Source organism: Vitis riparia, chromosome 5 (genome assembly GCF_004353265.1).
Source record: "Vitis riparia cultivar Riparia Gloire de Montpellier isolate 1030 chromosome 5, EGFV_Vit.rip_1.0, whole genome shotgun sequence".
NCBI lineage: Eukaryota > Viridiplantae > Streptophyta > Magnoliopsida > Vitales > Vitaceae > Vitis > Vitis riparia.
Window position 1 is genome coordinate 20,679,851 of NC_048435.1, and position 23,068 is coordinate 20,702,918.

The window sequence follows — 23,068 nt, forward strand, 5'->3', positions numbered from 1 at the left end:
TATGCATTTTCTTTATTATAGCTGAATGATGGAACAACTATGGCGACGAAGGTCCACATCTACAAAAGATTGCTGTTAAAATTTTAAGCCAAACTTGTTCTTCATCAGGTTGTGAAAGAAATTGGAGCACATGGTCATTGATTCACACAAAGTTGCACAACCGTTTGGCAATGAAAAAGTTGCATAAGTTAGTTTATGTGCACTACAATATGCGACTTCGAGTTAAGAATTTGATGCAAGAGCGAAACAATGAAGATTTATACAATCCAATTGATCTGAATCATATCTTTAATGATGATGATATATTTGATGAGTGGATACGAGAAGGAGAGGAGTCTATTTTATCATCTGATAATTTGGATTGGTTGGATAAAGGTCTTCCCACTAATGAAGAAGGTAGAGAAAGAGATGTTGATTCCCGTTGTAAAGATAAGGCTTCTAGAACAATTTCTTCAAATTCTAGTAGTGATGATGGTGACAATAGGGGCAGTAGGCGGGGTGGTGGCACTAGTGGGGCGATAGAGGAGTTGGTGGCACTAGTGAGGGTACTGGGGGAGATGATAGCACTGGGGGCAGTTATGTTAGTCAAGTAGATCCTAGCATGTCATGGGCACAAGGAGGTGAAAATTACTATGCCACACAAGATTCAGATCATGGATATCGACCAGGGATATGGGAACAACGAAAGCATTTGGAAAGACTAACTACATTTCCTAGTGATGATGATTATTCTAGTGGGCATGATTATCATAGATTAAATCATCACCGTATTGATGAGCACATACAAAATTTGGGTATAGGATCAAGGCCGTATTTCAGAGGGGTAGATGATAGATCATATCACAACTTTAGAGACCGTGATAGCTCTTCCAGTACTTTTAGTAGAAATGATTTTAATCAATTTCCAATGATGCATCCAGAGGGATATTCAAATATTGGAACACGAGCTAGTGACTCATATGGATATGATCAATCTTCTAGTAGCAGTAGCATTGCTTATCGAGGTTTTGGATACTATCAAGCTGGTGTTGATCCCGAACAGCCTTCGAAACCATATTTTTCTGATTATGGATCATCAAGCCAATCATCTCACCCACCATATTTGAGTTATGAACCACTCTTTCAATCATATCCTCACTACGGGAATTGTCATCCCAATTTGTATGCTCGTCGTAGGACTGATGATGATGATGATGATTTTGAACCTCTCATCATTTAACATGGAATTGATTGTTGTATTGTATGTGTTGTTAGTAAAAATGTTATTATATTTGAAATAAAATAACTTTTTTTTGTTAGCATTATCATAAATAACTTTGAGCAGATACTTTTATAATTATTTAAATAATGTTAAATGTGAGAAAATTTTATTTTATTATTTTTTGAGCTTATTTAATTGTATATATTTTTTTGATGATTTACATAATATTTTTATATTTTTTTGAATTTTCTAATTAGCTTATTTTACGTATCTCCCGATACCAGGCCGATACACCGAGACCGATACGCCTCAGGACCCTCCGAGTCAGTGACCGATACCGCGACTTTGAACCATGTTTCATGCTCACCCAAAACCACTCATATCCATCTCATTCCATCTCTCCACGCTTATATGTCCTACCCAATATGTATAGCCATCCCTCACTTACCCATTTTCCCCTTCACCACCTTTTCTCTCTCTACACCACATACCCTTCATGCACTATTTTCTCTCTCTACACCACCACCATGCCACCAATCCCATGCATAGCCATCACCCACTCACTCGTTTCTCTCACTACCACTATCCTTCATTGCTCATCCCCACCAATAGCAACCCATACTCTCTCTAAATCCACCATTGAATCCTCTCATCTCACCACCCTTTATCATCCATTCCATCAATAACCCCCCCGCAAGACTCAAGAGAAGGGTTGGGATTGATTCATGTTCATAAGGCGCATGGAAACAAGTGGGCGGAGTTGACAAAACTCTAGTCGGGAAGGACAAATAATGCAATAAAGAATCGTTGGGACAACCATACAAGGAATAAGTTGGGCTCCCATATAGCATCACATTCATTTACACAAGCCCAAGGCCCATGGACGTCCTTTGAAGGCCTTCTTCCCCTTAGGTCCATTCCTAAAGGCCCTTTGTTTTGTTCTCTCATTTTAAGTTGGCCCATGCCCATTCCAAACCCATGCTCACTTCAAGTTGATTTGTTCACCCACCTTAAGTTAGCCCATGCCCATTCCAAGCCCATACCCACCTCAAGTTAGCCCTTTTGTTTTCAATTCATATGATTTATCTTCTTAAAAACATTAATTCCTCAATAAATTTTAATTCCAATTTTTGAAATTTTAATTCTCACACCAATTTAGTTAATCATTATTAATTAATTTATTTATTTATTCGTTCATTTAAAAAAAAATTCAATCTTTAAATAATCTTTCAAAATTCCATTTTCTAAATTAAATTCCAATTTCCGAAATTTTAATTCTCACATCAATTTATTTAATCATCATTTTCGTCAGTATTATTATTCTATTTCAAAAATTCCTTCTTCAAACAATTCCAATTTTCCGACTTTTGAATTTAATTTCCAATTTAAAAAATTCCGATATTTTCATTCATTTATTTAATCATTATTTTCGTCCTTATTATTGTTGTTCAATTTATTTATTTATTTTTCAACATTTTTTCAAAATTCCAATTCCTGAACTTAATTTCGGATTCCCAAAATTCTAATTTCCTTCAAATTTAATATCCAAAATTCCCATTCTTAAATTCAATTCCCAAGGCTCCAATTATCAGATAATCTTCGGGACTTCAATTTTCAAATAAATTTCAAAAATCCAGTTTTCACTCGAATAGTTTTAATTCCGCTTTGGTTTTCGAATAATTTTTTTTTTCTTAATTTTATATAAGCGTGAATGTCATTTTCATAATTTCAGAATAATGGAATTTGTGAGATTAATTCATGCAAGATAGATCGGGCTTTGATGGGGGCCCCACATAGATGATTTTATGATTGATTGATTTATTTATTGATTTGTTTGTCATGCGCGATTGATTTATTCCACTCTATGACATGTATGTGATTATTCTGTGTTTAATTGCTAACATTCGCTTTCATTGAAGTAAACCGGTTCATCACTCAGGTACATTCTTTGCCTCTTCTATTTATTCAATTATTTTGTTTTGAGTAATATTTATCTGGTATCCATGCTCGATTAATCAATTGCCATGATTGTTTCATTTTATTAGTAGAGACCTACTTTAGGGACTTAGAGGGGTGCTACGGTCTTTACCGTACCTTCCTGATAAGTAACCTGACTCCCGAACCCGATCTGGTTTTTCACAGACCACTTTAAAGTAAGGAGTCACACTTAGGGTTTTTCTTTCTTATTTTGTTTACCCTTTAAAAATAAAACAAAAAATAAGTGGCGACTCCAAGTCAGTTTTCTTAATCAAATAAAATCAATTTTTCAAAATAAAAATTGAGCTCGTCATCGAGTGGGAAATGCATGAGCCGAAATACGGGGTCCACAGTTATACAAAGTTCCATTTTTCTAGACAATTAAATTATTATTAATATATATATATATATATATAATTTAATTAATAACTTAAATTAAGTTATTAAGTTGATTTACCATACACTTACTGTCATACCAAGTTCCATTTTTCTATATATGAAAATTCAATATAAAAAAAAAGGTTGAACATAACTAGTATTTTTGACACAATTTGATTTCTCCCCCAACTCCCGCTAACTATTTTGTTTGCCATTATTATTATTATTATTATTTTGACAAGACAAATATACTATCATTATTATTATTATCATTTAAAAAAAACATAACTTTGACACATGACAATCACCATACCACATGATTTTTCATTTTTATTTTTACCTTCCTCTATGACATATCCATCTTCTTTTTGCTTTTATTTTTTAAAATATGTTAGCTTAATGAAATCTTTTCAATTTCATTTTTTTAAAATATTTCATCTTTTTATATTTATTAATTTTAATTAGACATTTTTAAACATGACATAATAATATATAATAAATAATTAATGATAATAAATTTAATATAAAAATAAATACATGATAAACAAATTTAGAAATTTAAAATATAAAATTTTCCAAAACCACAGTGTTTTGGGGCACTTGATAAGCATATGATACCTGAGGTAGGCTTCACATATTGACCATTCTCCAAAGGTTTGGAGGCTGCAGCGTTCTACCGAGCGAATGAAGGAAAGAAAAAGCAAAATTCTTAACCAGTTCCAATTTTTTTTGCTTCAACTAGAGCAAATAATCAAGCATTTGGTCAGATTCCGTAGTGATTCAATCAGCAACGTTGGCGAAGTTGATTGTTTGGTAAAACTTAATATTTATTATTTAATTATTTAAATTAACTTTTAAGTTAAATTATACTTCAATTGTTAATTTAAAATTTATTATTTAATTCTTATTTTAGTATTAAGGTTGTTTGATAAAATTAATTTAAAATTTATTTTAAATCATTAAATTAACATATTTATTTTCATAAATTATAATTAAAGTAAAAAAGTTGAGTAATAATAAAAGTCGTGGAATAATAAGGAAGATGGTAGAAATAATTAAAACAAACGAGGGTAAAATGGTAAAATGAAGATATAGATTTAATAATAAGTTAATTTTTATTTATAATTTAAAATTGTTTTTTTATTTTAAGTCATGTCTATTAGATAAATTTCATTGATTATTATTTATTCCTTAAGTAGTAAGTGGTCGAGCTTTCTCCTATATTTGGATTAACTAATAAACTTGATTTCCATCCAGAAAACCCAACAAGTGGTATTTCAAATATAAATCAATATCAAATATTAATATCAATAAAGACTAGTTAGCTACCACATCAATATAAAAAATTAATGTTGATGAAGACGAGTTATCTACCACATTAATGAACTTCTATCCAAGTTGAACATCCAACCACATTTTCGGCATTAAACAATAGCCAACTACTTAAGTTGAACAAAGAAAAATTTGTCTTCCGTTAATTAATTTAAGACTTACTATATCCAAGTGACCTTCACACCTTTCATGAAGTCCATTTAATAGTGATTTTCACAAGTGCTTTTACAATATGTTCGGGTGATTTTAGAAAATATTTTTAATCTTTATAATATTTAAAAAATAAAAATTTTAAAGTGTAAAAAATATTAAAACCACTTTCTAAAATCACAATCACGGAATATTTAATTTTTCTACCATTTAAAAATTTCAATCTTTAATCCCTCCCAACCACGCCTTTACTCCATGCACAAAATAAATATGCAAGCTCCAACAGCTGGTATTGCTCAAAACACGGATGGCTCGAACTCCAGAATTGCACACCCTTAACTTTGCTTCCAAGTTCAATCAGGTTGAAGATGCTGGCCAAACCCCGATCTCAAACGAGGATGCTCCTCAAGGTGGTAGCCAAACCAAGATCACGCCAGAGGTTGCAGGTGACAATATTAGCCAAACTGAGATCTTAAACCAGAAGGCGGCTGAAGAAGTTACTGGGAGTGACATCAGACACATGGATGCTAGTTTTTACAAGGCTGCCGCAGAAGGCAATATGAAAATACTAACGGATATGTCCCAAGAAGATATGCTAGATAAATTAACCCAAAAGGAGAACACAATCCTCCACGTTGCAGCCCAATTTGGTCAACTCCACTATGTTAATGAGATATTCCTTCGGTGTGGTTTCTTGTTGTTAGAAATATGGAATAATTGTATTATATTTTCTCCGTAAAAGATTATACATCAGTGCCTTTATATAGGAGGCATATGTGTGCGGTACAAGTAATATGTGTGTGGTACAAGTAAAGTGTACTATACAAGTAACCTAACTGGGCCTAAAGCCCATAACATAATATACATTAACAGCCCCCCTCAAATTCAAGGTGGATGTGAGACCAACTTGAGGTTGTCAACTAAATCACGAGTGCGTCTCTTAGGAAGTGACTTGGTGAAGATATCTGCAAGTTGATCTTTGGAGGAGACGGAGAAAAGCTTAAGAGCACCATAGACAAGATGATAACGGATAAAATGACAATCAATCTTGATGTGTTTAGTCCGTTCATGAAAGACATCATTGTGAGCAATATGAATGGAACTCTGGTTGTCATAATAAAGAGGAGTAGCAGAGGAGGTGGACACACCCAAATCCTTAAGAAGCCATCTTAGCCAAAGGAGCTCAGATGTGGTATCAGCAAGGGCACGATATTCTGCTTCAGTACTGGAGCAGGCCACAAAAGTTTGTTTCTTACTTCTCCAAGAAATCAAAGAAGAACCAAGGAGGAAGCAATAACCTGTAGTGGACCTGCGATTAGTAGGATCTCCTGCCCAATCAGCATCAGAGAATGCATGGAGTACAAGAGGAGACTGAGCTGAGTAGAAAAGGCCATGAAAAAGGGTACCCTTCAGGTATCGAAGAATGCGCAGAACAGCAGCATAGTGAGTTAATCGTGGAGCAGACAAATATTGGCTCACCTGATGAACAGCATAGGAGATGTCTGGACGAGTAATTGTGAGATAAATTAAGCTGCCAACCAATCGTCTGTAAAGAGAAGGATTAGACAATGGTTTCCCCCCCGAGGGTGTCAGATGCGCATTAAGTTCAACTGGAGTGTCAACAGTCTTGTTGTCAGTGAGTCCAGCTTGAGACAACAGGTCAGAAGCATACTTGGCTTGAGTAATATAAAAACCATATGTGGAATGAGTAATTTCAAGACCCAAGAAATAGCTGAGATGTCCAAGATCTTTCATCTAAAACTGCTGACTGAGAAAATCCTTGAGTTCTTGAATGCCACTAAGGTCATCACCAGTTATGATCATATCATCCACATATAGAAGAAGCAAAATAGTGCCTTTATCAGTACGACGAAGAAATAAGGCAGAATCATACGGACTGGCAGTGTAACCCAAGCGAAAAATAGTGGAGTTGAACTTGGCAAACCAAGCTCGTGGGGCTTGTTTAAGACCATAAAGTGCACGTCGAAGATGACAAACCTTGTTTGATTCAACAGAGAGACCAGGAGGAGGTTGCATATAGACTTCTTCACTCATATCCCCATTAAGGAAGGCATTTTTAACATCCATCTGAAAAAGATCCCATTTACGAGCAGTAGCAATAGCTAAGAGAGCACGGACAGATGAGATACGAGCAACTGGAGCAAAAGTCTCTTCATAATCAATCCCATACTCCTGTGTAAAACCTTTGGCAACAAGACGAGCCTTGTAGCGCTCAACGGATCCATTAGAGCGAGTCTTGATCTTATAGATCCACTTACAACCAACCACAGACTGTCCAGGAGAGAGAGTAACCAGGTCCCAAGTATGGTTTTTGGTTAATGCATCAAGTTCCTCTTTCATTGCAATCTGCCATAAAGGGTCAGTAGAGGCCTCACGATAGGTTTGAGGCTCGTGAAGTGTAGCAAGGGCAGTGTAACAATGATAGTCAAGTAGGTGTGGAGGAATGGATCTTACCTGGGTTGAGTGGCGAGGTGGAATGTCTTGTGGAGGATCTTCAAGTAGAGCAGGAGCAGGGGACCCAGGCTCAAAGTGGGGTAGCTCGTCATCAATCTGTTCATCTGCAACCTGTCTAGGAGAAGCATAAAAAATATCTGGAGAGAAGTCCAAAGGAGGATCAAAAGTATTTGTAGAAGGAACAAAAGACTCATCTGGAAATATTTCTAAAACAGAGGAGTTAGTCAAGGAAGAACGAAAGTGAGAGAGTTCAACAAACAATCGGTGTTCCCAAAACACAACATTACGAGAAACACGAAGACGATGAGAGACAGGATCATAACACCTATACCCCTTTTGAGTTTCACCAAAACCAAGGAAACAACAGAGTCTAGATCGAGGCTCAAGTTTGTTGTGCTCATGAGGCTGAAGAAGAACGAAACAAGCAGATCCAAATGAGCAAAGGTGATGATAGTCAGGGGGTGACCCAAAGAGACGCTTATACGGAGTCTGATTATGGATGACAGCACTTGGAATGCGGTTAATTACATGAACAGCATGAAGACCAGCTTCACCCCAAAATGGGGCAGGAACTTTGGCAGAAAGAAGTAGAGCACGAACAGTGTCAAGAATATGATGAAGTTTTCTTTCGGCTCGACCATTTTGCTGAGAGGTACCTGGACAAGTTAGATGATGTACAGTGCCATAGGAATGTAACAGAGCTTGAAACGCATATTGAGTATATTCAAGAGCATTATCAGATCGAAAGGTTTTGATACGTTTGGAGAATTGTGTTTCAACCATTTTTGCAAAATTGCTATATATTGGTAAAATTTCGGAACGAGATTTCATAGGAAAAATCCAACTATAACGAGAATAATCATCAATAAAAACAACAAAATATCGAGATCCATCAATACTAGCAACAGGAGAAGGTCCCCAAACATCAGAATGAATTAACTCAAAAATACTATTAGAAATGGATTCACTGTTATTAAAAGGTAAAGCTGGCTGTTTTCCTAACTGACATGAAGTACAATCAAAATTGTCTTTAGACACAGAACCCAACAGACCCCTAGACACTAACTATTGTACCCGAGAAGATGGTGCATGACCAAGACGAGAATGCCAAAGTGCAAAAGAAGGTAAGGAAGAAACTGCAGCAGCTGCAGCAGCAACAAAAACAGGAGCAACAGGTGGAAGATGAAGATTGTTCACGGGAAACATACGCCCAACTCTAGGACCGGTCCCAAGCTCCTGCCCTGTCCTCGGATCCTGCACAATACACCTAGAATAGTAAAAAATAAGGCGATAACCTAGTTCAGCTAATTGTCCCACAGAGCACAAATTATAGGATAGGTCAAGTACATGGAAGACTCTAGGAACAGAAAGATTAGAGGTTGAAACAAAACCTAGACTATTCCCATGCATGGTGGAACCATCAGCTATATGAATATTTAGAGGATGTGGTGCAGGGTCAAGGTTGGAGAACAGGGATGAGTGAGGTGTCATGTGATTGCAGCAGACAGAATAAAAAAAACCAAGTTTGAGACTTACCAGGTAGAACAGATAAGGCAGTGGAAAGAGATGCATTACCAGCCATACGAACAGCCTGAGCTATGATCTCCTGTAGTTCAGTGGAGGAGAGGTTGACAGTAGATCCAGAAGACTGGGACTCAGCTAAGGTGGAAGCCGTTGGCGGAGTAGGCTCAGTATTAGCAACAACAGCAGTAGATTTGTTACGACGGTAACAAGTCTCAATGGTGTGGCCAGGACGCTTGCAATAGTTGCAGAACTTTTTGTTGGTCTGCTTGCGACAATTGCTAGAGCCAGAAGAATCACCTGATTGCTGAGGTTGCTCTATGAGTGGAGTAGATGGAGTAATAGCCAAAACATTGAGCTTATTCTAGGCTTGAAGGGTTGCAAAACGAGCTTCTTCTCTAACCAACTCATTCACAGCAGTATCAAGAGAGGGAGCAGGACTGCGATTTAGCAGCTGACCACGAATGAGCTCAAAGTCCTTGTGAAGTGACATCAAGAATTCATAGAGGCGAAATTCATCTCTGATGGAAGCATATTGTTGAGCATCTTTTGAGCATGCCCAAGTTGGATCAGAAAGGTCAATTTGGTCCCAAATGAAGCGAAGCTGATCATAATAGTCATTGATGGATTGCCCTGGTTCTTGCCTGAGTTGATGCAATTCAACCACTAACCGATATTTCATGGATCCATGAGTAGTGGAGTACCTTTTGGCCAACATATCCCATGCAGATTTTGCATCATCAAAGCTGCCCAACAGATTGGAAATAGAGGAATGGAAGTGTTCCGAATCCATGTGAGAATCATGTGGTTATGACTATCTCATTCAATCATGCGACTAAGAAAGACAGCATCTTCTTCACTTGCTCCCTTGACAGGAATAGTCATTGCACCAGTACAATAATGTCAGAGCATGCGACTCTTAAGAAAACTGCGCATAGCTTGAGACCAAGATAAGTAATTTTTATTCCCCTCCAATACAGTATTGATGGGACGAGGAAGAAAAACATCCTTTTTATCCATTTAGAGACACAATATGCAAAAATAGACTACAAAAATGAAATCTACGTGAAAAACTGGGTAAGGAGAACCTGGACAGAAAAAGTCAACCCTGGAAAAGTCAATGGTCAAAGTCAACGGCCAACGGCGGGTCAACAGTCAACGGCCAACGGATGAAGTCACAGGATGACGTGGAGATGACGTCAGCAGATCAGTGGATGCTGACGCAGCTAGGGCTAACGTGGCAGAGATGATGACGTCAACAGACCAGGCCCCGGCGCGTGGAGGCGCGTGAATGGCGCATGCGATGAAACTCCAGCGTGTGGTGGCGCGTGATCAGCGTCACAGAATCTTTGAGCGGCGCGTGGGGGTGCGTGCGGTCTCCGATGGTGGCTAGGATTCCACGAATGTGTAGATCGGCGCTGGACGATCTCAGTGGTACCTTTAAAAATGAAATCGGAGCAATATTCGCAGCGGTGATGCAAAGAGCAGTGGTCTGTGCAGTGTGAAACTCCTTAACGACGGCGGCTGCAGGTCCGGAACCCAAGGATGACGGCTGGATGACGTCGGAGGTTCAACGGCAAGAGGCTGCGGCAGCAGTTGTGATGGCGGAAGCGTTTAGTAAAAGAAAGGAAGTCACACTAATGAAGACAAGACTGCTAAGAAAAGGTCAGAGCAGTGGCTCTGATACCATGTTAGAAATACGAAATAATTGTATTATATTTTCTCCGTAAAAGATTATACATCAGTGCCTTTATATATGAGGCATATGTGTGCGGTACAAGTATAGTGTACTATACAAGTAACCTAACTGGGCCTAAAGCCCATAACATAATATACATTAACACTTGTCATCTCCACTGCTGCAGCCTAATCTGAAAGGGGACACTCCTCTTCACCTTTCAGCAAGGGAAGGCCACTGGGTGGTCACACTAGTTCTTATTGAAGCCGAAAAAAAAAATAGCAGTGGAAGTGGGATTGGAGCAGTAAAGACGATGCTAACGATGACAAATAATGAGCAGAATACAGCCTTGCACGAGGCAGTGCGATATAATCACCCTGATGTGGTGAAGTCATTGATCCTGGAAGATCCAGATTTCAGCTATAGTGCTAACTCTTCTGGCGGAACCCCTCTTTATATGGCTGCCGAGAGAGGATTCCATGAGTTGGTACAGATAATCATAGACAACACTACTCGCGATTCACTAGCTTATAGTGGCCTCATGGGTAGGACAGCTCTGCATACTGCCGTAATTTGCAATAATAAAGGTGTCTGCTGATTCTTTTCTAGAACCTAGATTGCTATTTTATTAATTTACTAGCCATTTAATTGGTTGTGAAAGATCACCCCAAATAGTTTAACAAGTATAATTAATACGGGTGTTGAATCCCACGTCTCAATGAAACAAGGGACAAACTAATTCATAAATTAATTCTTTAATTTACATTTTAGGCTAGGTTTATTCTAGAAAAGAAAAAAAAATTATTAAAAAAAAATAGTTTTCTCTTATTTAATTTCATTATGAAAAATATAAAAAAAAAAAATCAAATATTTTTAAAATTAATTAAAAATTTATGTATTGTAAAATAATTTAATATTTAAATAATGAAAAAAAATAAGTGAAATGAGTTTAAATAAACATATAAAAATAATTTACTAATTTTAAATATTTTTTTTCCTTTCACTTTTCTTCTTTAGTTTTTTTTTTCTCACATTTTTCCTCAAATTTTCTGAAAACCAAACATAACCTTAATCTTTTTTGGAGATAATTATTTGTGTTCATAAATCTTGAACAATGTCTCGTCTTTTGTTTTTGTCTCTTTTTGAGCTAATCCATTTTTATGTAATTTTTAGATATGACTAAGAAAATACTGGGGTCGAAGAAAGGTCTAGCCAAAAAAGTTGATGATAATGGATGGTCTCCACTACATTGTGCTGCATATTTGGGTTATACTTCAATAGCAAGACAATTGCTTGTCTCGCTAGATAAATCTGACGAGTACATAGTCTATCTTCCTGTCAAAAATGATCACAACAAGACAACTCTTCTCATTGCAGCTAGTCGTGGCCATACGGAAATAGTGAAGTTGCTAGTATCACAGTATCCAGATTGTTGTGAGCAAGTAGATGATAATGGCAATAATGCTTTTCACTTAATCATGATAGAAAGCGGAATTTATGGTGGTTCTGGATTGTTAAATTTCCCCTGGATGAGTTTCAGAGGACTTATGAATGAAAAAAATGTTGAAGGAAAAACGCCTCTCCATCTGCTTGCAGATAACCAGATGTTTGGTTGTAGAAGTTTCATCATGCACAAAATGGTGGATAAGATGGTACTTGACAATAACAACTCAACACCTACGGACATAGTATTATCAGTTGAGGACCTCTATGGAAAAAAGGTAAAAACAACTGCATGCCTGCCAAGAATACGTAATTTTCTGAGCATCAATGGCTTCCTTTATTTTATTTGATATTTTTAAATGTTGCCAAATTAAGGTAAATTTGGCTTTGACAATTATCCACTTGGGAGAATTTAGTTTGACGTTAAGTCTAAACAACAGTGAACAATAAGACTCTTTTGAAGCCAAGCTATTTCAAGATTAAGGTGGTGTTTATATTTTTGATTTTTTGTTGAAAGTAATTTGTTTTTAGAATTTAGGTTATTTGTTTTTTTTTTTTTTCATAATTTATTATAAACTTTTTACTAAATAAAAAAAGTCAAAATATATAATTTTTTCTAAAAAAAAAAAAACATATTGATGTTTTTTACTTTTTAATACTTAGATCTTTGAGACAGAAAAATTCCTTCACTTGATCGAGAAACTTCAATCCCAAGAAAGTATTTTAGAGGACCTAGATCTTTCATTTCGAATTCTCTAGATAGATAATTTTGCAGAGCTTTTCTTTCTTCAGGATCATTTCCTGTAACTACCATGTCATCCACATATACGATGAGTGTCGTAATCTTACCATGTTGCTTTTTCAGGAACAAAGATCTGAATTACTTTGACGATAACCAAAAGGTCTCATTGACTTTGTGAACCTTCCAAACCATGCTCTCGGGGATTGCTTCAACCCATACAATGACTTCTTCAATTTGCACACCTTCTGACATTGCTTTTTTGACACCATGCATCCTGGTGGAAGATCCATATATACTTCTTTAGATAACTCGCCATGCAGAAAGACATTTTTCACATCAAATTGTTGTAATGACCAATCTAGGTTTGCAACTAAAGACAGTAATACTCGAATTGTGTTGATCTTAGCTATAGGTGCAAATGTCTCTATGTAGTCAATTCCATAAGTTTGAGTGTACCCTTTTGTTACCAGTCTTGCTTTAAATCGTTCAATACTACCATCTGCCTTGTACTTCACAGTATAGATCAACGACATCCAACTGGTTTATTTCCTGGTGGACATTCTACGAGTTCTCATGTTTCATTCTTCTGCAATGATTTCATCTCTTCATTCATGGTTGCTTTCCACCTTGGATCAGCTAAGGCTTCCTGCACACTGTTAGGAATAGCTACAGTAGATAATTGATTTACAAATGACTTATTTGATTCAGACAAACGATGGTTAGACACATAGTTGCTCATGGGATATTTGATTTTGGTAGACAATTCAGGCTTCATATGTGGGTTTAGGAATATCTCTTTATGACGGTGTGGTAACCGTTTCATGAATGGATCAGGTTCCAAATTAAGAACACCCTCAACAGACGCGATTGGTTTGGTATTCAGTGAAGACGGTTTTCGGACCCAAATTGTGACCACTCATATCCAACTCACCCACTTCATGGTTCACTAGTTCAGATTTGTCCAGATTCATCTTCCTCAGAGATATGATAATCATAATCGAGAGTCCTGAATTTTTCTTATGGTACTCCCCCTGAAGTTCAGACTCAGATGAAAATACATCGAATCTTCATGAAACACCACATCCATTGTAATATACATTTGTCGAGTTGGAGGATGGTAACATCGATATCCCTTTTTGTGCAATGCATATCCAACAAACACACATTGCAATGCATGGGAAGTTAACTTGGTGCGTTGGTGCTTGTGTAGATGTACAAATGCCATGCAACCAAAAACACGAGGAGGTAGATTTGGGACGGTTGGAGCAACTACGGCATTAGTAAGAGCTTGGAGAGGTGTTTGAAAGTTAATTGAGCTAGAAGGTACCCGATTGATCAAGTATGCGGCAGATGTGATTGCTTCTCCCCAATAAGATATCAGTGTTTTGCTACTATCAAGGAAGCAACGAACAACCTCTAACAAGTGCCGATTTTTTCGTTCAGAGACTCCATTTTGATGGGTGTATTGAACAAGTAGTCTGATGAATGATGCCATGTCCTTTCAAATACTTTTGAAGATCAGAACTTTGATATTCTCCCTATTATCACTACGCAAAACCCGAACCTTTGCATTGTACTGAGTTTCAATCATTTTATGAAATTTTGAAACACAGTTCACTTCATCTTTGGTCTTCATCGAGCATAACCATATCATTCTGGTATAAATCATCAATAAAGTAACAAACCAACGTGAGCCACTTCAAAGTTGGACTTTGATGGGCCCCAAACACAGAATGTATAACCATAAAGGAAATGGCTTTATTCAAATTAACGGAAACGAAGTACGATGGTTTTAGCCATTCACAAATCACAATGGAAATTAGAAATATCACTCTTGCAAAACAAACTAGGAAACAATTTTTTTAAATAACCAAAGGAAGCATGTCCCAAATGTCGATGCCACAACCAAATTTCAGACTTTTTCTTCTCCTCCTCAAATCCATTTGCCATCAAGGCTTGTTGCAACTTATTTAATCATTTGACTGCAAGTCAAGTAATAGAGTTTTCCCCGCTTAATACCACAACCAATCGTTTGTCTTGTTTGGATGTCCTTAATCACACAAAATTCAGGCCAAAAAATGACAATACAAGATAAGGCTGTAGTGATTTGAGAAACTGACAAAAGATTATAATTTAAAGATGGAACAACTAAAACAGAATCCAAATTCAAAGTATTAGTAAGAGTTAAGGATTCTTCCCCAATGACTGGGGTTGTGTTACCATTGGCTGTGGAAACAATTTTTTGTGAGGAAGGTTTAAGGGGTGAAACCTGTCTAGAATCAAAAGTCATATGATCTATAGCACCAGAATCAATTATCCATGCACTATTAATAACAAGTGTAAAAGTATTTAAAAACTTACCACCATAATTAGTAGCGGCTACCAATGCAGAGGCTTTCTCAGCAACATTAACCTCTGTTTTTATTTCGACAACAATTGTAGTCGAGGTTTTCTTGGAATCCTTCTTCCATTGATCACGATTATTATCATTAATAACAAAGTGTTGATAGCCTAAACATGATCTAAAGGTCCATGGTTCAAACCCTCGGTTCCTCATTGTTTTCCTGGTCATACCAAGAGTCGTTGCTTTGAAATTGTGGGATATCCAGACGCTAGGACCAGTCTTATTGCAGTGGGGTGCATTTGAAGGTTGACTTATCAATATTAGGGCTTGTCTTAGGATGGTTGATCGATGTCGGACTACCATAACAAAAATATCCAGGATTTCAGTTCCATGGCTCTGATACCATCTTCAAATTGATAAATGGTAGTTTTTTTCATTCATACTTTCATTCGTTCATGTACAGAGTATATATAGAGGGTAATCGTCATTCTAAGAATGGGAAAGAATGATACAAGTATCTTAAGGTCCATATCAAAACGAGACTGAGTATTTACCATATCAAAACGATAGAAGTATCTTAAGGTCCTACCACCTCTCTAAAGATGTATGTGTTAATATCCTCCAAACTTTGTCATTTGAATTAAATCAAGAGGTGGAAGTATATCATAACAGAACAATTATTTTTCTTGAAATGAGTAGTCCTTTTCAACTTAAGTTCAAAGATTGTACATACATCATTGATGTCTCTTGTGCAAACATCGGAAAAATCGTCAAACCCATTAAAAAAATCATTAAAAAGATTCTACTAATTGTGATATACTAATTTGATAGGAAGAAGTCCCACTAGTTAATTATGTTCTTTTTTTCCTTGATCATTTACACTTGCGTATGATCCATCAAATTCATCTTCCACAAGTGGTCTACTTTTTTGTTAATTTTGCTTACCAATTTTAATATGATCAAAATTAATTTTAAAGAAGAAGGAAAGAAAAATGAATGAAAATAAAATAGATTTAAAATTAATAAATTATTTTTATATGTTATTTTAAATTAAATTCACTTATTTTAACTCTTCTATATAAAAATTAAATAATTTGAAAATATATTAGTTCTAACTAATTTTAGTTATATTTTATTTTTTGATATTTTTAATAATACCACAACCATGAGAAAACAATTTTTTCTTAACATTTTTTCCTTAGTACTTTCTAAGAATCATGACCTTAATGTAAAAATCGAATAGAATATAATTATTTCGTATCTCCAAAACTTGCTACTTTGACAAACTAGAAATAATTTTTATCTTATCAACAATTGTGAAGTTGGACTAATTAAAAGCTAAATCAATTTCCCATACATCAACAAATAAAAAAAAAATTAAATAATCAAATATGATATTTTTCTAGAGTTGGAAGTAAATCAAAAATCACAATTGTTTTTCCAGAGGTGAGTAGTCCCTCTTAATTTAAGTCTAATTTCAAGGATATTTCTATAGCTTATGTAAATTATTCAAAGATATTTTCTATAGCTCTACATTTCACATTCTATATATTTTGTGAGCAATTTCCTTCAAGGTATTGTCCATAATTGAAAGATATTTTATGTGTAGCATATGTGGAAGAGAAAGTTGTTTGGACGTATACATTTTTCTCTCTCTTTCTTGTGAAGTTTTCCTCTCTTTTCTGACACCTCCCATTTTTATTTACATAGTGAGATTTTTATGATGGGGTTGTAAAGCCACTACAAAATGGGTAGACAACTTTCGGCAACAACTATAGAAGATGCTCATGGAAAAGGATGAAGAAAAGCGTTTGCCTAATAACTTAATTTTGAAAAATAGTTTTCTTACCCCTATTATACACTATGCAGTATTTTCAACCTATTTTCTATTTTTTAATTATTAAAGCATTCTTCAAAAAAGAAAAAAAAAAACACATAAAAAAATCTTAAATTTCTTCTTAAAATTAATATTGTACTAAAATAAATTTTAAAAAATAAAATTATTTTCAATCGAAAACTTGTTAAAGGTGTTTTAGAAATTGAAAAGTTGTTCTTAAAATCAGTTCTCAAACAAATCACTTAGACTTGTGTTGAAAATAATTCTCCAAAAGTAGTCTTTCAAAATAATTTTTAAAAACAATTATCAATTGTTGTGAATAACAAATTCTTTTTAAAAATCTAAATAGGAAAAAATGTTTTCTTAATTTATTATCATATAATGCGATAATTTCTAAAGTATTGTTCATATTTTTAATTATTTGTTATAATACTTGACAAAGAAAATTAAAAAGAATATTTGAAAACACTTTAAATTCATTTTGAAAAATAACTTATTTTATAACAATTTAAAGAAAATCATTTTCAATAAAAAAAAAATTTGTTAAACATATTTTCTATGAAGATATTTTGTATTTTAAAAAATACAATATTATTTTAAATGGATCCTTAATTAGGTTTTCTTCCTAAGGTAAAAAATATTATTAGAGGAGAATAAAATTGGGAAGGTCTGGAATTCAATATTATTAGAGGAGAAAATACAATTGTGAAAAACGTTTTGTGTTTTTAAAAATTCAGTTTTATTTGAGTTTTTGAATCACCATTTATTTTATTTGTTTTTATAAAATAAAAATAAATAAATAAATTATACGAGACTTCTTATTTGAAAAAGAACAATCTATTAATCAAAAATAGATTTAGGAGTCAAGTTACATGTTTGGAAGGTACGAGGATAAGCTTTAACACACGTCTAAATCTGTATATTTAATTATTAATGAATACAAAAGAAATCAAGAAACTTGATGTCTCACGTATAGAGATTAGAAAGGGGTGAACATTGATCATAAAAAAATCATTAAATTTTTTTCTTTTTATTATTGTATAATCATTAATGTACTTTCCTATTTTTAAAAATAAAATAAAACATATTTAGGACAATATTAAATAATTTTTAAAGTTAAAAAATGTAATAAAAAATTTGTTAATTCGTTTATACATTCTACTTTTTAAAATAGAATAGATGTGTGAACACATATTTCTTCTTTTTCCTTGTTGGTATTTTCTTTTTTTCTATTTGATTGGTCTATCCTATATATTTCATTGATTATTATTTATTTCTTAAGTAGTAATTGGTCTATTTTTCCTATATTTGGATTAGCTAATAAACTAGATTTCCTTCCTAAGGACCCAACAAGTGGTATTTCAAATATAAATCAATATCAAATATTAATATCGTTAAAGACTAGTTACCTACGACATCAATATCAAATATTAATATTGATGAAGAGGAGTTATCTACCACATTAATGAACTTCTACCCAAGTTGAACATCCAACCACATGTTCGGCATTAAACAATAGCCAACTTCTCAAGTTGAACAAAGAAAAATATGTGTCAATTAATTTAAGACCTACTATATCCAAGTGACCTTCAAACCTTTTATGAGGTCCATTTGATAGTGGTTTTGGCAAGTACTTTTAGAATATGTTTGGAGGTGATTTTAAAAAGTATTTTTAACCTTTATAATATTTAAAAGAAGAAAATTTTAAAGTGTAAAAAATATTAAAACCACTCAGGATATTTAATTTTTCTACCATTTCAAAATTTTCAATCTTTAATCACTCCCAACCACGCCTTTACTCCATGCACAAAATAAATATGCAAGCTCCAACAGGTGGTATTGCTCAAAACACGGATGGCTCGAACTCCAGAATCACATACCCTTAACTTTGCTTCCAATTCCAATCAGGTTGAAGATGCAAGCCAAACCCAGATCTCAAACCAGTATGCTGCTAAAGGTGGTAGCCAAACCGAGATCACGCAAGAGTTTGCAGGTGACTATATTAGCCAAACTGAGATCTCAATCCAGACGGCGGCTGAAGAAGTTACTGGGACTGACATCAGACACATGGATGCAAGTTTTTACAAGGCTGCCGCAGAAGGCAATATGAACATACTAAGGAATATGTCCTTAGGTTATATGCTGGATAAATTAACCCCAAAAAGGAACACGATCCTCCACATTGCAGTCCAATTTGGTCAACTCCACTGTGTTAATTGGATCCTTCAGTTTCGTTCATTGTCATCTCTACTGCTGCAGCCTAATCTGAAAGGGGACACTCCTCTTCACCTTGCAGCAAGGGAAGGCCACTGGGTGGTCACACAAGTTCTTATTAAAGCTGCAAAAGAACTTCCCAGTGGAAGAGGGATTGGAGGAGATAAGATGATGCTAAGGATGACAAATAATGAGAATGATACAGCCTTGCACGAGGCAGTGCGATATAATCACCCAGCTGTGGTGAAGTTATTGATCCTGGAAGATCCATATTTCATCTATGGTGCTAACTCTTCTGGTGGAACCCCTCTTTATATGGCTGCCGAGAGAGGATTCCATGAGTTGGTGCAAATAATCATAGACAACACTCGCAATTTACCAGCTCATAGTGGCCTCACGGGTAGGACAGCTCTGCATGCTGCCGTAATTTGCAATGATGAAGGTATGTGCTGATTCTTTTCTAGAACCTAAATTGCTATTTTTTAAATTTATTAGCCATTTAATTGGCTGTGAAAGATCACCCCAAATAGTTTGACAAGCATAATTAATACAAGTGTTGAATCCCACGTCTCAGTGAAACAAGGGACTAATTAATTCTCATATTAATTCTTTATTTGACATATGAGACTATGTTGGTTTCGTAAAAGTCCTAAAAAAAGGGGAAAAATTTAAGAAAAATGGTTTTTTCTATATTTAATTTTGTTATGAAAAATACGAATAAAAAATCAAATATTATTAAAATTAATTAGAAATTGATGTATTATAAAATTATTTAATCTTTAAATAATGAAGAAAAAATAAGTGAAATGAGTTTAAATGAGTATATAAAAATAATTTATTAATTTTAAATCTATTTTTTATTTTCATTAATTTTTTATTTCCTTTCAATTTTCCTCTTTAGTTTTTTCCCTCAAATTTTTCAAGAAAGATATAGCCTTAATCTTTTTGTGAAAATAATTATCTGTGTTCAATATCCAGTGGGATGCATAGATTTTTGTCTTTTGTTTTTGTCTCTTTTTTAGCTAATTCATTTTTATGTAATTTTTAGATATGACGAAGAAAATACTGGGTTGGAAGAATGGTCTAACCAAAGAAGTTGATGATAATGGATGGTCTCCACTACATTGTGCTGCATATTTGGGTTATACTTCAATAGCAAGGCAATTACTAGAGAAATCTGACAAGTGCGTGGTTTATCTTCGTGTAAAAAATGATCACAAGAAGACAGCTCTGCACATTGCAGCTAGCTGTGGCCATACGGAAATAGTGAAGCTGCTAGTATCACAGTATCCAGATTGTTGCGAGCAAGTAGATGATAATGGCAATAATGCTCTTCACTTAATCATGATAAAAATGGGAATTTCTGGTGATTCTGGATTGTTAAATTTTCCCTGGATGAGTTTCAGAGGACTTATGAATGAAAAGAATGATGAAGGGAAAACGCCTCTCCATCTGCTTGCAGATCACCAGATGTTTCATTGTGGACATTTCATCATGCACAAAATGGTGGATAAGATGGTACTTGACAATGAAAACTCAACTCCTATGGACATAATGTTGTCGGCTGAGGACAAGCATGGAGAAAAGGTAAAAACAAACAACTGCATGGATGCCAAGAGTACGTAATTTTTTGAGCATCAACGGCTTCCTTTATTGTATTTTATATATTTTAGATGTTGCCAAAGATAAATTTAGCTTTGACAATTACAGTTGAGAAAATTTAGTTTGACGCTATGGTCGATCTAAACAACAGTAACCTATCAGACGCTTTTGAAGACAAGCTATTCCAAGACTAAGTCGGGAGGCTAGACATATTAATTCATCTTCTATATATATATTTTTAAATTATTATTAATTTGATCAAATTTCAGGTTCCAATTCTAAAAAGACTGAGAAGTGCCAAAGCTAGAAGGGGGCCATTGGGTTGGCAGAAAGTCATCGAGGAAGACATTGAGGGCCGTAGAAGAAAAGAAGCGGAAAAAGTATCAAAAATGAAAAAAGCAGCTAAAATTCATATGTTGGTGGCCATTTTCGTTGCAACTTTAATCTATGCAACAGGCTTCCAGTTGCCTGATGTTTATGATGAGATGAAAGGCAAGGACGAAAGATTAATAATCCTAGCCCCGCCGCCTAATGGGTACGAGGACAGTATGGGCTGGGATAAACAAAGGCAAGGAGCTTTCGACGCGTTTTACAGAACAGACGTAGTGGCTTTTCTTTGCTCCATCATAGCCGTTTTATTATACTTCTTAATGTCGTTATGGCCATCTAACAACGTGAATATCGTCCGCGGAATCGTATTTGTTGGATTTATACTCACCTACTTTGGCTTGCTTGCAATGTATTCCACATTCTTCTGGGGCCTGTTTTCTGGCTTTGCACGTAACACATTTAAATAGCAATGATATTTACATTCTTGTCAGGCCTATGCTCAGGGTTTTCAGATGCTTGATTGTGAATGAATCTGAGTTATGAAACACACCCAAGGTGAATAGGTGTTTTTATCAAATTAGAGATCCCTAGTTCCAAAGAAGGATTATGACAACTTTGACTTTTTTCTCTTTCAACATGCATAAATATTCAACAATTCCATAAACAAGGTAGACTCAATTCTGTAATATCTTTGTTGAAGTTTCCCTTGTGGCGAAATGATCACCTCAAACCTCCTCATGGCACATCCTCAAAATATTGCATGCTTGTTCCTCCTTAGGAACACAACTTCGTATGATCTACTCTGGTTACTCACGAGATATTTTTCTCAATCATTATAATTATACAATGATTATTTTGCAAAATAGTCATATATATTTTATACATTTGCTAATGACTATGAAAAATCATGATAAAAAATTTAATTCTATAAATAAATGCCATTAGTACCTATTGCAATGTTGTTGGGGAGCTTTTACAATACTTTTAGGAATTTGTTTAATTTCAACTATGGTGGATCACTCATATTTTGAATTTAACAAAATATAATATGATAATGAGAGGGAAAAAAATTGAATTTTGAGAAACTTAATTTAAAAACAATATATATATATATATATATATATATATATATATATATATATATATAAGTAATTAATTATGAATTTAGAAAACCCATAGTGTGTTGTTACATTATTTTGAACATGTTCAAAACAAATCTTTATATAACAAAAGATTGATCTATATATATATCTTGTTTCCCATGATTTTGCTAGATAGACAATCTACTTTACACAACACATAAGACCCATGACTTTCAATGACACCAAGAATTTACTAGGTAATTTTTTGCATTATCAATGAAGTAGTTCAATTTGAAACAATAATAAGGTAAAAAAAAAAAAAAAAAAAAAGTTACTTTCTTCCCTAGATTTGTTAATCTTAATGGTTTTTGAAGCCATGTTTCTATTAAGATTATTTTTTGGAGAAGCCTAGGGTAGATGCATGCACACTACTAGATCCAAGGCTAGGGAACGAAACAATCTAGAGTTCCTAACAGTCTTAACTTACCAATAGTTAATATCAAATTCTACTTAAAGAACTACTATGCCATAGTTAATTTACTTGAACACACGTTCTTAGGATCACCTAAGGGGACACATTATTTCAAAGTCTATAAAAATATCATAATACTTCTATTGAAAATACCTATTGTCATTAACTTCCATTAAAAGTGACCTAATCCATGGGGAATATAGGACCATTCTAGGATCTCATCTGTAGGTTAAAGTCGCAACTAACTTTGACACAAGCTTGATATTCTCTTAAGATTGAGAGATAATATA

At 34.6% G+C, this 23,068-nt stretch overlaps 2 protein-coding genes across 3 annotated transcripts; both read left to right on the forward strand.

Moving 5' to 3' along the window:
* Window positions 1-5,345: 5,345 nt before the first annotated feature.
* On the forward strand, window positions 5,346-12,639 carry LOC117915264 (ankyrin repeat-containing protein At5g02620-like). Its single transcript, XM_034830819.1, has 3 exons — window positions 5,346-5,731; window positions 10,878-11,299; window positions 11,886-12,639. Exons 1-3 carry the CDS (start codon window positions 5,346-5,348, stop codon window positions 12,503-12,505), a joined length of 1,428 nt encoding a protein of 475 aa, XP_034686710.1. The 3' UTR covers window positions 12,506-12,639.
* A 6,248-nt stretch (window positions 12,640-18,887) lies between these two features.
* Window positions 18,888-21,717, forward strand: LOC117914054 (ankyrin repeat-containing protein At5g02620-like). 2 transcript variants are annotated; one of them, XM_034829220.1, is made up of 3 exons: window positions 18,888-19,734; window positions 20,341-20,910; window positions 21,164-21,286. In XM_034829220.1, the coding sequence occupies exons 1-3, from the start codon at window positions 18,933-18,935 to the stop codon at window positions 21,199-21,201; spliced, it is 1,410 nt and encodes a 469-aa protein (XP_034685111.1). In that variant the 5' UTR covers window positions 18,888-18,932; the 3' UTR covers window positions 21,202-21,286. The 2 variants fall into 2 exon arrangements, with proteins under 2 accessions (XP_034685111.1, XP_034685110.1); XM_034829219.1 differs by having other exon boundaries at window positions 18,889-19,734; window positions 20,341-20,879; window positions 21,164-21,717.
* Window positions 21,718-23,068: the final 1,351 nt, after the last annotated feature.

What these genes read in the sequence shown, in the direction of transcription:
- LOC117914054 (XM_034829219.1), top strand. Translation starts at nt 18,933, where the DNA reads ATGGCTCGAACTCCAGAATCACATACCCTTAACTTTGCTTCCAATTCC. An exon ending in CGTAATTTGCAATGATGAAG is followed by an intron (nt 19,735 to 20,340) that starts GTATGTGCTGAT and finishes TGTAATTTTTAG; the next exon opens with ATATGACGAAGAAAATACTG. An exon ending in AGGACAAGCATGGAGAAAAG is followed by an intron (nt 20,880 to 21,163) that starts GTAAAAACAAAC and finishes ATCAAATTTCAG; the next exon opens with GTTCCAATTCTAAAAAGACT.
- LOC117915264 (XM_034830819.1), top strand. Translation starts at nt 5,346, where the DNA reads ATGGCTCGAACTCCAGAATTGCACACCCTTAACTTTGCTTCCAAGTTC. An exon ending in ATATTCCTTCGGTGTGGTTT is followed by an intron (nt 5,732 to 10,877) that starts CTTGTTGTTAGA and finishes TATACATTAACA; the next exon opens with CTTGTCATCTCCACTGCTGC. An exon ending in CGTAATTTGCAATAATAAAG is followed by an intron (nt 11,300 to 11,885) that starts GTGTCTGCTGAT and finishes TGTAATTTTTAG; the next exon opens with ATATGACTAAGAAAATACTG.